This window comes from Cydia strobilella, chromosome 15 (genome assembly GCF_947568885.1).
Source record: "Cydia strobilella chromosome 15, ilCydStro3.1, whole genome shotgun sequence".
Lineage (NCBI taxonomy): Eukaryota > Metazoa > Arthropoda > Insecta > Lepidoptera > Tortricidae > Cydia > Cydia strobilella.
In genome coordinates this window covers 3,770,918-3,785,171 of record NC_086055.1, presented here as the reverse complement: position 1 = coordinate 3,785,171, position 14,254 = coordinate 3,770,918, and the positions used below count along the sequence as shown (strand labels likewise).

At 38.8% G+C, this 14,254-nt stretch overlaps 1 protein-coding gene and 1 long non-coding RNA gene across 2 annotated transcripts in view; both read right to left on the bottom strand.

Annotated features, from left to right (window-relative positions):
* LOC134747791 (uncharacterized) overlaps nt 1-14,254 on the bottom strand; it is a 329,663-nt gene that overhangs the window by 83,222 nt on the left and 232,187 nt on the right. The gene's annotated exons all lie outside the window — the stretch shown is intronic.
* The window catches only part of LOC134747752 (ammonium transporter Rh type B-B), an 83,783-nt gene that overhangs the window by 14,669 nt on the left and 54,860 nt on the right, over nt 1-14,254 (bottom strand). The window contains exons 4-7 of the mRNA XM_063682377.1: nt 13,508-13,650; nt 3,467-3,623; nt 3,012-3,124; nt 1,245-1,439 (exon numbers count right to left, since the gene is read on the bottom strand). Coding sequence (XP_063538447.1) covers nt 1,245-1,439; nt 3,012-3,124; nt 3,467-3,623; nt 13,508-13,650 — 608 coding nt within the window. The remainder of the gene's footprint in view (nt 1-1,244; nt 1,440-3,011; nt 3,125-3,466; nt 3,624-13,507; nt 13,651-14,254) is intronic.

The following is a 14,254-nucleotide window of genomic DNA, read 5'->3' as shown; positions in this document are numbered from 1 at the left end:
CCATTTTCGATAACATTTCTCATCGCTTCGTGTCGTTATTTCGAAGGAATTCGTTTGTTTTTCTTCTGTTGTTCTTGAGGGTTTGTTAGTGTTTCTTTTAAATTCAAAATGTAATTTAATAGAAGTTCCCTTAATCTGATTTTATTTATCCTAACGAAGGAGTTGAAAATTTTGAAATTCTGAACAATAGGTTTGATTTTTCTTTTGAAAATTAAGCCTTGCTTAAGCTATTAGAGCGATTAAAAAGCGCTCAACGCACTTACGTGTATTATTAGTAAAACGTTTATTATGGTAAAGTATTACTACCCTGTTATCGCTTGCCAAAGTTAGAGGCGACATGGGAAGTATAATGGTAATTATTTGAGCCCTTTTTAACCAACTTCTAAAGAGACCTATGATTTTCTTATCAATTCCACCTTTTTTTGATGTATTTTTGTATGAAAAAATATTTATCAGTACGGTTTTTACTCACTATTATTTTTAGTCGCTTTTGGCGACATGTTTCGGATTCTTTGGGAATCCATCCTCAGGCACGAGTGTCCGCGGCGTCGTTGTTTTTTGTATGTTTGTTATCTCAGAACTCCGTCGTTTGTGAATCGATTTGTAACAATATTGTTTTGTCTAAAAGTATATCGTTACAAAATTGTCCTATTTTTTTCAAGTCCAGTCCAATGATGGGATCCATGAGGAATTGAGGCAAGTTCTTAAATCTTATAGCCATGCCTACATAGGTAGCAATTTTGTATTTTCATTAGCAAACCAAACATTTTTTTGTCAAGCTCTAGTTCTGACTTCCATGAGGAATTGAGGAGAATCCTCGAAAAGTACCCGAAGCGCTAAAATTTTTAGTGACATGAACATGACTGTTTGGCCTGATAGAAACGAGTCCTGCAGAATGCTATGTAACTCATAAAAACTAAAAACGGAAACATAAAACTAACCTTTTAAAAAAGGAAAACCGACATCAAAAAGGATAACAAAAAAATATCATTCCTTTTATATGCACTAGCAACTGATATACCTATTTGAAGTCAGTGTCAGGCCAAATATGTAGTTAGTATTTACACTACTGGTCAATAATACCTACCCCCAAACAACTAATGGGCAATCTTTCCTTTTTACGGAACCATATCAGGGTCGGCATTCGATTCGACATGGTGATGACGCTTTTAAGTATTGGCTCAGGCTCACACAACTCATTACATGCCTGGCATACCGGTAATAAAACTTAAGGTCAGACTCACCGTAAGGAACCTATAGCCCAGCACGCTGATAGTCGCGGCCCCGATACCGATAAGTATGGCCCCTCCAGCCTGAACGTGCATGTTGCACACCGAGCCGACAGCAACGCCACCGGCCAGCGTCGAGTTCTGAATGTGGACCATGTCGAACTTCCCTGGCTCATGGTTCAAAATTGAGGACAGGATGAAGGTGACCACCTGAAATAAACGAAAATTAATATATCTAACCAGATGTGTTTACAAAAAAAAACGGCCAAGTGCGAATCGGACTCGCGCACGATTACGTGAAAAATAATAATAGTCAAAAAGATCAAACTAGACATAACAAAATTACTGCTTTAGGTGAGACTACTCACGTCCTCTGGCTATGGATGAGGTTTTGGGGGCTCAGTTGGCAGAGAGCTAGCTGGAGTATCGATCCAGAGGCTGTGAGAACAAGTCTCACCGAAGACAGTAATTTTTCCACTTTTAAATTTAATCTAAGCTTAGTATCGTTCACAGACGTTTATGCTTGTCAAAAATTAAATTGGATATAACATAACGGCATAGCGTATATCATGATTTAATAGAAAAAAACATTTACTAAATTCCTAATTCAGCTTATTAGACAAAACTTTTTGCATACGTTTTAGAGGTTTCCCGGGAGAGCAAGAATAACATTTAAAAAAATATCAATTCGGTTTGTCAAAAATAAGGCTAAGCAGTTGTAGTTTAGAAATAAAAGTTATTTTCAACATCGGTTGACAAATATACAACGAACAAGTTAAATAGTAATGTAAAAATCTTAAATAATTTATATTCTTTCTTTTTAGAAACCTGATAGTGCAATAGATACTCATTTCGGCATACCCTTTAAAGACGTTAAGCAGATCGATACACGTGCCTACACCAGCTCAAGATTTTGCAATTCAATGTTGTTTCCATTAACGAAATAACTTCGTCAATATAAATAACAAAAATTCTTAGGCAATATTTAAATTTACCCTGCGCGAAACGAAATTCAATTTAAAATGAATTTACTCCAATGGCGATCGACGTACATTGCTTCCAGTTTCACGTTAGGAACTTTTGTCTCGGATTAATACTGTCCCAAAAGACATCCCTTAATCAAGGTAAAAGCTTCACTCAACTTTGGTAATTAGTCAAAGCTATTTCAATGGAATTAATTTTTGGTGCCATTTGTGATAAATCGGACGCGGGACGGTCAGTCGATCTAATTACAAGTTCCACTTACGCCGGAGTGGATTTAGCCATTAATCAATAGGTATCAAAACTTCCTTTTCATTTACAAATCTAATAAGTCAAGTCTATGTATAATTAATTGAATTAGACTGAATTCCTATTTAAATTTATTATTCTTATTTATATTAAAGGATTTTTTTTATTACCGCTTGTCTAAATATAAATTTTTAGTTCGTGTGATTCTCAGAGAAAAGGGGTACAAGGAGCGGCAGGCGCCGCACTTCATTCACGATTCTTTTTTTTACCCCCGATGAAACAGAGGCGGTAGCGGCGTGGCGGCGGGAAATATAGTGGAAGAGGATGTTTGAATAAATACAAATTAAAGATTTAGTTCGGATTTCTGTAAGATCTGACAAGGTTTTCTATAAAAAATATGTGATACACCAGCAATGTTTATATGATGGACTTCAACTCGCCATATGAAACCGTTTTATCGAAGGTTTTTAAATTATATTTTTCTTATGAAGATGACATTACATACAGTACTTACCAGTAAATAGTGCGTTATTTACTCAATTGTCAACTCACAGTGCAAGATGCGAGCGAGAGGTAAGTATTGGTGACCGCCCGTTGGTACTCTTCGTCGGTGCCCGTGAGCGCAGAGTTGAAAGACGGCCAGTAGATGTACAGGAATATCGAACCTGCAGTCAAAATTACGTTGTCAATATCAATTATTCATTAAGAAACTCAAGTGATAGTAAGTGTACCAAGGAAAGGAAGCAGTAGCTTAAAAGCCCTAAAGGTGTAAAAAGCCCTAAAGGTTCTTGGGAAGAAAACGTATACCTATACGAAGCAGCTCATATCTCAAATAAATCTTTGGGCATGATTCCAACCAGAGCACATAACGATAATATAATATTATTGTCTAGCTCTCATTCGTTTAGCTCTCAAGATTTGACATTCGGTAGGAAATGATACTAGAAGAAAAAAACTGATAAATTGAAAAAAAATACGGCAGTTTAAATGACCTGAAGACCACCCACCTATCATAGCAGTAACGTCCGAGATGTAAGTAGGTGCGTTGAGCACGTTCTTCTCCGCTTGGCCCTCAACCTTCTTGGATTTGAGGGCAAGGCTCACCCCCAAGCCGAAGTAAGCTCCGAAAGAGTGGATGGCGATCGAGCCACCGACGTCCGCTGCCTGAAACGAAATAACTGATTTGTATAGACTAAACTGAAATAAATGTCATATACTAATAAAAAGTAATCACCAAGGCCTCCAGTACCCCAGACTGAAATCGAAACAGCATCCTCTGCAATATTTTCTGAAAATAATTCTAATAGTACTGTCCAAGGCCCTACATCACGCGGCCGCGGCCGCGGTAGGCCTAAGAAGCGTTTGCTGGACGTCATGATGGCGGACATGCAAGAGAACAATCTCACACCTGAGGATGCCGAAGACCGGGCAAAGTGGATAAGATTGAGTAGGAAAGCAGACCCTGGCGCTCGGCCGGGAAAACGCTAAGTCGAAGAAGAAGAATTCTAATAGTATTATGTAAAGTTCCTAATAATTGAGATTTTTAGGAAAATTTCAAACGATTCTGATGAATACTACCTATTAAGGCAGATGACATTCTTAAAATAAGAAAAACATTAAATGATCTACAATTAACTTGTCAGTTTTAGACAAGATTCCAGTCACTTAAGTAAGATCAAGTGCTGGCGCCAATTCACAGGACTGGGTTTCCTTAAGCAGACTATTAGGTACACTTGTCACTGACCATTATCACGTTACATAGAACCAAAGATAGATATAACTCCGTAATAGATAGATACAGTCTAAGGAAAAAACGTGCCTCGAAAATCACGAAAATTTGATTCTCGATCAGATGGCGCCACTAGTTTTGGCCTACTCTCGTATAGGGGGCGTTGACTGTTTCGTTTGTTATTTATAATTTTAACGCATACCAGCGAAAGAACATGGGTCAAAATCATATAAAAATTAAATACATTTTAACGTATTTTTATAAATCTTCATTTTTAGTTTTAAAGTATGTCGATAGATGGCAGTGAATTTACAGTGGTTACAAAATTTACTATGACAGTACCGCTCTATCTTATTATATCCTCATTGATAGAACTGAGATTTTGTCAATCTGAAGGCAATCCGCCGCGGGGCGAGTTATTTCTAATCGAGCTGGTGTAAAGCGTGGCCATTCTATATAAAATACTATTTATTATTTATTATGATTAAGGTTTCGGCTACTTCGCTACGTACATTATTATTCAATGACACGAATAACGAGCCAGTGTTTACTGGTTAATATTCGCGGCAACGACAACGCGTCGCTGCATAATGGCACAGCTCCTCTTCAGAGTAAATTATGATGATGTAATTATGCGTGTTAGATATGGTGACACACCATGAGATGATGCTTAAAATTAATGCAAATGAATGGTATATCCTATCAACTGAACAAAAAAAAAACCGTTAGGTAAAAAGAGGAAGCGTCTTATGAAATACAATATCATCAAGTTATGTATTTTTTCTACTCGTCGAGTATAATCTGTGTATTACAACTTCACACGCAACACTACAACCTTACTCTTTTCAACGTTGTATAGTCTATGGCACTTCCGACTCAAGCATAAGAATTTTATCGATACGGTTTAGTCAATTATAAAAAATTTGAAAATGGAATTTCATACATTTTGATAAAATATTTCTTGTTTAAGGAGACTCGATTCAAAGCAAATTAGCCTACTTAAACACGCTGCTGCGGTTCTGTAAATTTGGGGTTTAAGTTTATTCATAGTGTAGTCAATATCCAACCGACCCAAAAGTCGTGTTTGTCGAAATACGAATCAAAATGTTGATGGCGGCTCAATAACACTGTACTCGTATCGCGAACTGGTCTCGTATTCTGATTGGTTACATGAGAATTGGCTAAAGGCTAACTGAAAGAAATAGTTATTTGTAATAAAGATAGCCAGGGGTTTTGAGTGCGGGAATAATTTTGTGTGCTTATAACTTTGTTTTTTTTTTTTTTTTTTTTTTTAATAGTTACCAAACTATGAATTAAACATATATAGTCAGCTCCAAATTGCTTAATAGTTTTTTGTACAGTTTTTATCTATTTTTCGTCTAGTATTAAACATACCCACACTATAATATCATTGTTTCATAATAGTAATCTATTTGATACTGGGGCCCATTTCTCGACCGGTATTAGTCTAAGGGCCACTTGGACCATTAACTAACCCGGGGTTAACCGGTTAATTTACCTTAGTTACCAGTACAATTTGACACTGTGTTAACGGTTTAACCAGTTAACCCCGGATTAGTGGGATGGTGCAAGTGGCGCTAATATTGTTAGTGTGTTGCCATGGTAACCGAGTCGTATGGTATTTGACAGGATTTGAGCACAGATTAATAAATAGTTTGATTTGAGGTATACATCTCATTCCTGGGGCCCATTTCTCGAACGGTATTAGACTAATATTATTAGTCCACGAACTGTCAAGTCGTATGGGTATGCCTGTCACGTTCTAACAAGTACATAAGTGCGAAAGTGACAGGCATAGTTACAGGTGATAAAAATGCATCCATGCTGACACCGCAGGGAGCGTTATTGTAACAATTTCTTTGTTATTTTGTTATTAATATGTTACTTGCATCACATTTCGCTTGCACCAATGCAAGACGCGATTAACGGTCGTATAGTGTCTATAAGGAGATGAAATTGGCATCCATTTGTAATATTCAATCAGCTTCAAGTTCAGTTCTAGCAAAGATAGATATAACTCCGTAATTGATGGATACAGTCTAAGGAAAAAACGTGCCTCGAAAATCACGAAAATTTGATTCTCGATCAGATGGCGCCACTACCTTTGGCCTACTCTCGTATAGAGGGCGTTGACCGTTTCGTTTGTTATTTAACAATTTTAAAGCATATCAGTGAAAGAACATGGGTCAATATCATAAAAATAATTAATGCAAATAAAATAAAAACATTTATCCATATTTAAATACTTTTTTATCGTATTTTTATAAATCTTTATTTTTAGTTTTAAAGAATTAAAAATTTATTAATATAATAACATCTAATGACGAAGCTCCAAGTGTTTGTGAACAAATGCTTAAGGAAAATCCTTCGCATCTTTTGGCCTAACTGGATCACAAACGCTCACTTATGGAGAATAACCGGACAAACACCCGTACACAAGGAGATACAGACGCGGAAATGGCATTGGATTGGACATATCCTCAGGAAACCTGACACCCACCTATCCAAAGTGGCCCTGACCTGGAAGATGCCCGGCAAGCGGAAACATGGTCGCCCTAAATCCACTTGGCGTCGTTCTGTGGAGCAAGAGCTGGGTGTATTGGGGATGGGGTGGGAGGAGGTTACCCAAGCTGCCCAAGACCGTAGTCAATGGAAAAACAAGATTCGAGCCCTACACCCCAGCAGGGGGTAACAGGAAAAGAAGAAGAAGAAGATTATAATAACATAATTATACAATATTATAAAAACTTAAATAACATAATAATTATAAACTAATAATATATATCAAACTAAAACTACCATTAAAATAAACTAACTAAAACTAAAAAGCCTAACTTAAAAATAAATACTAAAAACTTACAACTAAACCGGGGGCAGGGTTCCCAACACGCAGGCAGCATTCCCGCGCTGTATTGCAATGGCAATCCTTTGTGCGAGAAAGCTGCCCACGCGAGGGTCGCCCGTTGCCTCCCTCAGGCGTTTACTGAGCACCTTGTGGAGCCCGAGTGCACCCTTGCCCCAAGGTCCGAGTGTCTCGACGCCAAATGGTGAGAAAAGTATTGGGCGCCGAGACAACTATACTTAGTGACCTTGAGGCGTTCCCGGGCGTCCGCCACGGCTCCCGCTCGTTTCCTGGTTTTAAAGTGTGCCAATAGATGGCAGTGAATTTACTGTGGTTACAAAATTTACTATGACAGTACCGCTCTATAATATTGTATCCTCTTTGGTTCTAGTAAATTTTCAAGGTTTTAACAGTGACAGTTCGTGGTCTAATCATATTAGTCTAATATTGTTCAAGAAACGGGCCCCTGGTCAACCATTGATTTGCCTATATTCGTTCAGCAATCCGAATACGCGTCTAGTGTTCAATTTTGTCCAAATTGCTTGTTTGTTTGGCGTACAACGTGTGACAAACAGAGTCGATTGAATGCCGTTTGTCAAATGGAACTAACTTAACGTCCATTTGTTACCCGACCGATGAAGAAGAGGGTATTGATTTTCGCAATTGGGCAAAATATTTCAAAAATCTCACGGTAATTATTGGAAATAACTAGCTACAGGAGCGAGTAGGCAAAAATTGATTTGAATTTAAATTGTACATACATACTTACATATTTGAAAGAGTTTTTAGGATTCCGTACCAGAAAAAACGGAACCATTGTAGGATCACTTTGTTGTCCGTACGTCCGTCTGTCTGTCGGCAAAGACCCTTTATCGCGGGAACGCTTGGAGGTATCGAGTTGAAATTAAAACCTACCTACTCAGGTCTACAGCCCCTAGAAGCTGTAAAAAAAATCAAACTTCTAAGGTACCTAACGTTTATGTCGCAAAAAATGTGCCTATACGAGTATTTCGACACTCTTAAGGGAATCAAAATTTATAGGGTACTAGTCTTATATTGACCGGGATATAGACCGTGATTACCTTTTGTATTATTTATGAGCTCCCGATATTTCGACGCAGTTATATGCATAAAGGTAATCACGGTCTATATCCCGGTCAATATAAGTCTAGTGAAACTAACCGTGAATCATTCGAAACTAATTATAGGGTACTTCCCGTTGACCTAGAACTATGATATTAAAATTTTGGCAAATTTGAAATAAATTTGTAAAAAATATTAAAAATAAAACAAAAAAGGTTATATTTGTACGGAACCCGCGGTTGGCGAGTACGACTCGCACTTGACCGGTTTTTTTGACCGGAAGCCGTCTTCGGTAACCCACCTTGTTCGGGCATTGTAATCTTTTTAATATGAGGGTATATATGCCGTTTCGGAGCGAATTCTGAGGTAGATTCAACACCTCTGACTGTCAATCACTGCGGCTCGGGCGCGGCCTGCAACGCATGTTCCTCTGTGTGTTAATATTTCCAAAATTCGGTATTTCGGTGGTGTTTGCGAACAATCAGTTTACAAGGCGTGTGTGACGACCTCTCAAGGCCCTGAAAGTGCTAGCTAGCTGAAGGAGGACCAGGATCCCCGAAAATCATCGGCGTGTGCTCAAGGTTAGTGGCTATCCCATATTGGTTGATTGCAATGCCTGTCCAAAGTTTTGAATATGCTAGAGAACCTAGGACCAGCTGAGTTATCGAAGGGTTCATAAATATGTGAACACACCGTATAGCTTAAAAGAACAATGTCTTTGATTAACAGATTACGGTCTACATTTGAAAAATCATCGAAGCTATACATCTAAGTACATACTTCTAAGTATCTAAAAGTATACTTTACCTAAAATCAACACTTGTAACGAAAAAACGTATAGAGTCGGACCAAGCTAACTCTGCATGGCATTTGCAATGACAAAGCGTGGCCATTTCTTAAGTAATGTCTATGAAAATATGACGTTAATATGGCACTTCCTCAATTTGTTCTATTCAAATCGGTGCAAGGTTAACTTAGAAGGATTATAATTCGGAGTAAGACGCGCTTGTTGATGTTCAAAATCATCTTTTTTTTAAGGTCCACTTGCATCATCCCACTAAACCGGGGTTAAGCGGTTAAACCGTTAACCCAGTGTCAAATTGTACTGGTAACCATGGTAACTCCAGCTTTAACCGGTTAACCCCGGGTTAGTGGAATGGTGCAAGTGGCGCTTACCGGTCAATTCGAACAACGTGATAGTTACTAGATACGAGAGAACAATACCAGATCTAATAGATAAGTTATAGTTTACTTCTCAACTAGTTATCTTTTGCAGTTCGATTCGAAAAACCAATTTTCATTTCACGCTACCTACAATTATTGTGACGTTTTGGGAAATCCATTAGATATCCATTGGATGTCTAAGTAATATCTTAAGAGGCCGGTGTCGATTTTATTCGCAAAAATGTAAAATTGATAGATTTAGTCCGTGAAATTTTACACCTTTTGTTACCTAATTGAAATTACAAGTACTGGTTTCTATTAGCACGTCTTCTTATCTTACCTATTATCAGATCAATTTTTTGAAAACAGACTCACTAAATTAGTAATGTTTGCTTTTCTGATGGACGTTTAGGTAAACGCGCGTAAAGCACTGATTTTGTCGCTCTTATTTGTAAATTTCGTAAAGTTTGGACTGCTAAACATGATAATGTTGTATTACACATATCCTGTACTTGACGTTTATCAGACTACATTTTTATTATTATGACTTTGAAGTAGTGTAAATGAAAGTTAGACGAAATCAATTTTCTCCAGAAATTACTTCAAAACAAGTGACAATTTCTCTGAAAATCGACTTAATTTCAACGTAATTTTGATACTTAAACAATCTACAGCATTTGCTGAAACTATTCTTATACATCAATTTGTATAATTTACCACCATGATTTTTTAAGATTTTTTAAAAACTGCCCCTTCTCTTCATGCATTACCGGTGACGCACGCTCGCGACCTCATTATTAAAAGGCAAGATGAGAAGACGTGCTAATAGAAATCAATACTTGTTATTTAGATATTACGTAACAAAACGTGTATAATTTCAACGACTAAATCTATCAATTTTACATTTTTGCTCCAAAATCGACTACGGCCTCTTAAGCAAATCTTAAAGAAATCGTTCAAGAGGACATTCGGAATCGCGGAAATGTCAAATTTGACACGACTTTCTTAAATATCTCGTTATCGTTTCTGTTTTATATGTAGTGGATATCTAGTGGAAATCTAGATCATTGTTCAAATTGGCCCGTTAGTGTCTTATCTCCTCCAGTATTATTGAATCTGTGGTAATACTCAAGATAGACGATCTCGGGAAGCTGATTAGTTGCCATTGCCCGTAAAAATAATCCCTAAAGCATTCAGTTAAATAGCGGCTCTTTGGAACACTGCTTCGCGATCGAGTTTCACTTTGAATGTAATCTCTTTCATTGAATGAACGTTGATTTAAATGTGAATATTGTGTACAAATCGATATAATCCTGAAATAAGGAAAATGTGTGCTGTGTGTAAAATCATTAGGAACGTATTAAATATTGCTTTGCAATCTTATTTTATTAACCCCAGCCCTGAAGTGACAGGTGGCGGTGGCGTTATTCATTTGTCTCAAAGGGTAAAAACGGGACCCTATTACTAAGACTTCGCTGTCCGTCTGGCCGTCTGTCCGTCTGTCACTAGGCTGTATCTCATGAACCGTGATAGCTAGACAGTTGAAATTTACACAGATGATGCATTTCTGTTGCCGCTATAACAACAAATACTAAAAACAGAATAAAATAAATATTTAAGTGGGGCTCCCATACAAGAAACCTGTTTTGCCGTATTGTACGGAACCCTTCGTGCGCGAGTCCAACTCGCACTTGGCCGGTTTTTTTTTGCACACCATACATATCTTCCACTTTCGCTGTACTTGTAACTTTCACGATCTTGAAAAGGCTAGCAAATTGTAAAGTTTGATGCTACTTAAATGTTTTACATACTTATCTACGCAGTTTTTAGTTAGAAATCGTATCGTATTCGAAAATATTACAGTTTTCTGGTGTACCATAATTTCTGTGTATAAAGCCAATTATATTTTGATGTTTTGGTTCTCATTCACCTGTGCGTCTCACTCACGCCAATACATGTACGAACAAGTAGGAGCGAAATTGACTCGCGAGTGACAATAAAATATCATAATTTTAATATTAAAATGAAAGCTCAAATGGGCCTTCATCGTTAAGATTCCGGGTATAATCAAGTTAGCATTGAACTTTTATAAACCTTTAAACGCCACTTTTATTCGGTTCGATTCCCGGGCGAGACAGGCTAATTAAAAAAAATGCGGTTTTGTTTCTTTGTAAAAATAAAATAATGTTTCCTTTAATTAAAATGAGCTAACTTAAGGTTTTAAGGTATTTTTCCTCCAGGGCCCATTATTTTTTTCCGAGCTGTATAAAGTCGCAGTTTTCTTCGTCAGTGCAGCAGTGTTGATGGGTCGCTATTAGTCACAAATCCCCGAAGTATTTAGTTAATAACGCGGATTCTGTAGTGTTTGCCGACGGGCGGCCATTAACGAGCTAAAACGAGCGGATTTTTTTTTTTTTTTTTTTATATACCACGTCGGTGGCAATCAAGCATACGGCCCGCCTGATGGTAAGCAGTTACCGTAGCCTATGAACGCCTGCAACACCAGAGATATTACACGCGCGTTGCCGACCCTTTAAAAACCTGTACACTCCTTTTTTGAAGAACCCCATACTGTAGCCCCTCGGGAAAACCTCGGCAGGGAGCTCATTCCACAGCCGAAGCGTACGCGGGAGGAAATTCCTCTTAAACCGCACAGTACGCGACCATTTAGGTGCTAGGGTGTGAGGATGAACACCCTGCCGATGGCGAGCGGTGCGGTGATAGAAAGCGGCCGTTGGCATCATGTCAAACAATTCTTCAGAGCACAGCCCATTGTATAAGCGGTAGAACACACACAAGGAGGCGAAGTCTCTCCTTAGACTTAAAGGTTCGATACCGCTTGTGAGTTTGGGATCGTCGACGATTCGTACAGCGCGCCTTTGGACTGAGTCGAAGGGTCCAAGCTGGCATCCAGGTGCTCCTGCCCAAAGGTGACAGCAGTACTCCATATGGGGTCTGACTCGACATATGGACTCTGGGGTTTTAGCTCGGTTTTAATAAAATGAAGCGAATGGGTACCGCGCGAGCCCGTGGCCAAAAAGCCGCTCGCATACAATCGAAGTTACGCTATCATTTTAAAACGACATTCTTAAATTTTACATGAAACTGCAAGAACGGTTACGTAATAAATATATAGATAACAATAGTTCATTTTAAGCGCAACTCAAAAGGACTCCAGCCTCCGAATAAAGACTCCGTGAACAATGTTGTAAGTTATACCTAAATATTAGTGGTCTATCTAACCCATATCTTTTAGATGAAGAAAATACATTTTGTGTTTTTTGTTGGTAAAAAAAATGAGAGAGAGAGAGAGAGAGAGTCTGAAAAGGGCTTCACAACAAAAGACTTGAGTTGCGACTTAATTATAAGAATCTAAAAAACTGAGTCTATAGTCTTAAATTCAACTCCCTCAACTCAAGGAGTTGTGGAGATCAAGGGGAGAGGCCTTTGCCCAGTAGTGGGACACCTAAACGGGCTAGTAAAAAAACAACAGTCTTAAAGCAGAAGACTCAAAGGACTCGAGTAACCAACACTAACATTACCTGAAAAAAGCTGGTGACGAGGTAAATGTTGGCGCTAGCGATAGCGGTCTCCACTGTGGCGATAACAAGGAGCTGGTCACCGCTGGCGACGCCCAGGAGCGCACCAAAGCTTATGACAATGGTTGCCGCCTTAATGTCAGCCGCCTCTGGAGACATACTAACATTACCCGAAAAACGCTGGTGACGAGGTAAATGTTGGCGCTAGCGATAGCAGTCTCTACTGTGGCGATGAACAGGAGCTGGTCACCGCTGGCGACGCCCAGGAGCGCACCGAAGCTTATGACAATGGTTGCCGCCTTAATATTACCTGAAAAACGTTGGTGACGAGGTAAATGTTGGCGCTAGCGATGGCGGTCTCCACGATGGCGATGAAGAGGAGCTGACCACCGCTGGAGACGCCCAGGAGTGCACCGAAGGTTATGACAATGGTTGCCGCCTTAATTTTAGCCTCTGGAGACAACACACATAATGAGCATACTAACATTACCTGAAAAACGCTGGTGACGAGGTAAATGTTGGCGCTAGCGATGGCGGTCTCCACGATGGCGATGAAGAGGAGCTGACCACCGCTGGCGACGCCCAGGAGTGCACCGAAGGTTATGACAATGGTTGCCGCCTTAATTTTAGCCTCTGGAGACAACACACATAATGAGCATACTAACATTACCTGAAAAACGCTGGTGACGAGGTAAATGTTGGCGCTAGCGATGGCGGTCTCCACGATGGCGATGAAGAGGAGCTGACCACTGCTGGCGACGCCCAGGAGCGCACCGAAGGTTATGAGAATGGTCGCCGCCATAATGTCAGCCTCTGAAGACAACACACATAATGACGAAAAAATTAATAATAACCCCGATTGTAAACAAGGATGTTTGGTACTATTATCTGTCTGTGATGTTATATAAAAACTTAAATAGGAAATCTGAACTTCCATCCTGGCATGGAAAGTCGTCAAACCTGCACAACAAGCTCTTATACGTGTATACAATAATTGACATCAGAATTCATCAGATATCGAATTGATTAGGTATCAAGCTTGAAAAACTATTCATCTCTTTTTTGTTGTTAGGTATCATCAAAAATATCGGATCAGACAATGCGTCAAAAGTATCTACAATTCTCTAATAGCTTAACAAAAAGATTTATATCTCTACATACAGACCAATTCGAATGTAACATATACTTTTGAGCGTAAACTGTAGAGACTAGAGAAATATCTATCTCTATAAAAGTAGAGGGTGGCAGTTACTTTTGGCGCGTTGTTACAAACAATACTGACTGTACTATAGCACTACCACTACTATTGTGCTACTACCAAAGACAGTAAACTTGCGTCTTGAAAGAATGCGTCATTGGATTAATACTAAGAATTAAACACAATCAATTCTGCTGAATACTCATACAACTTATTTAC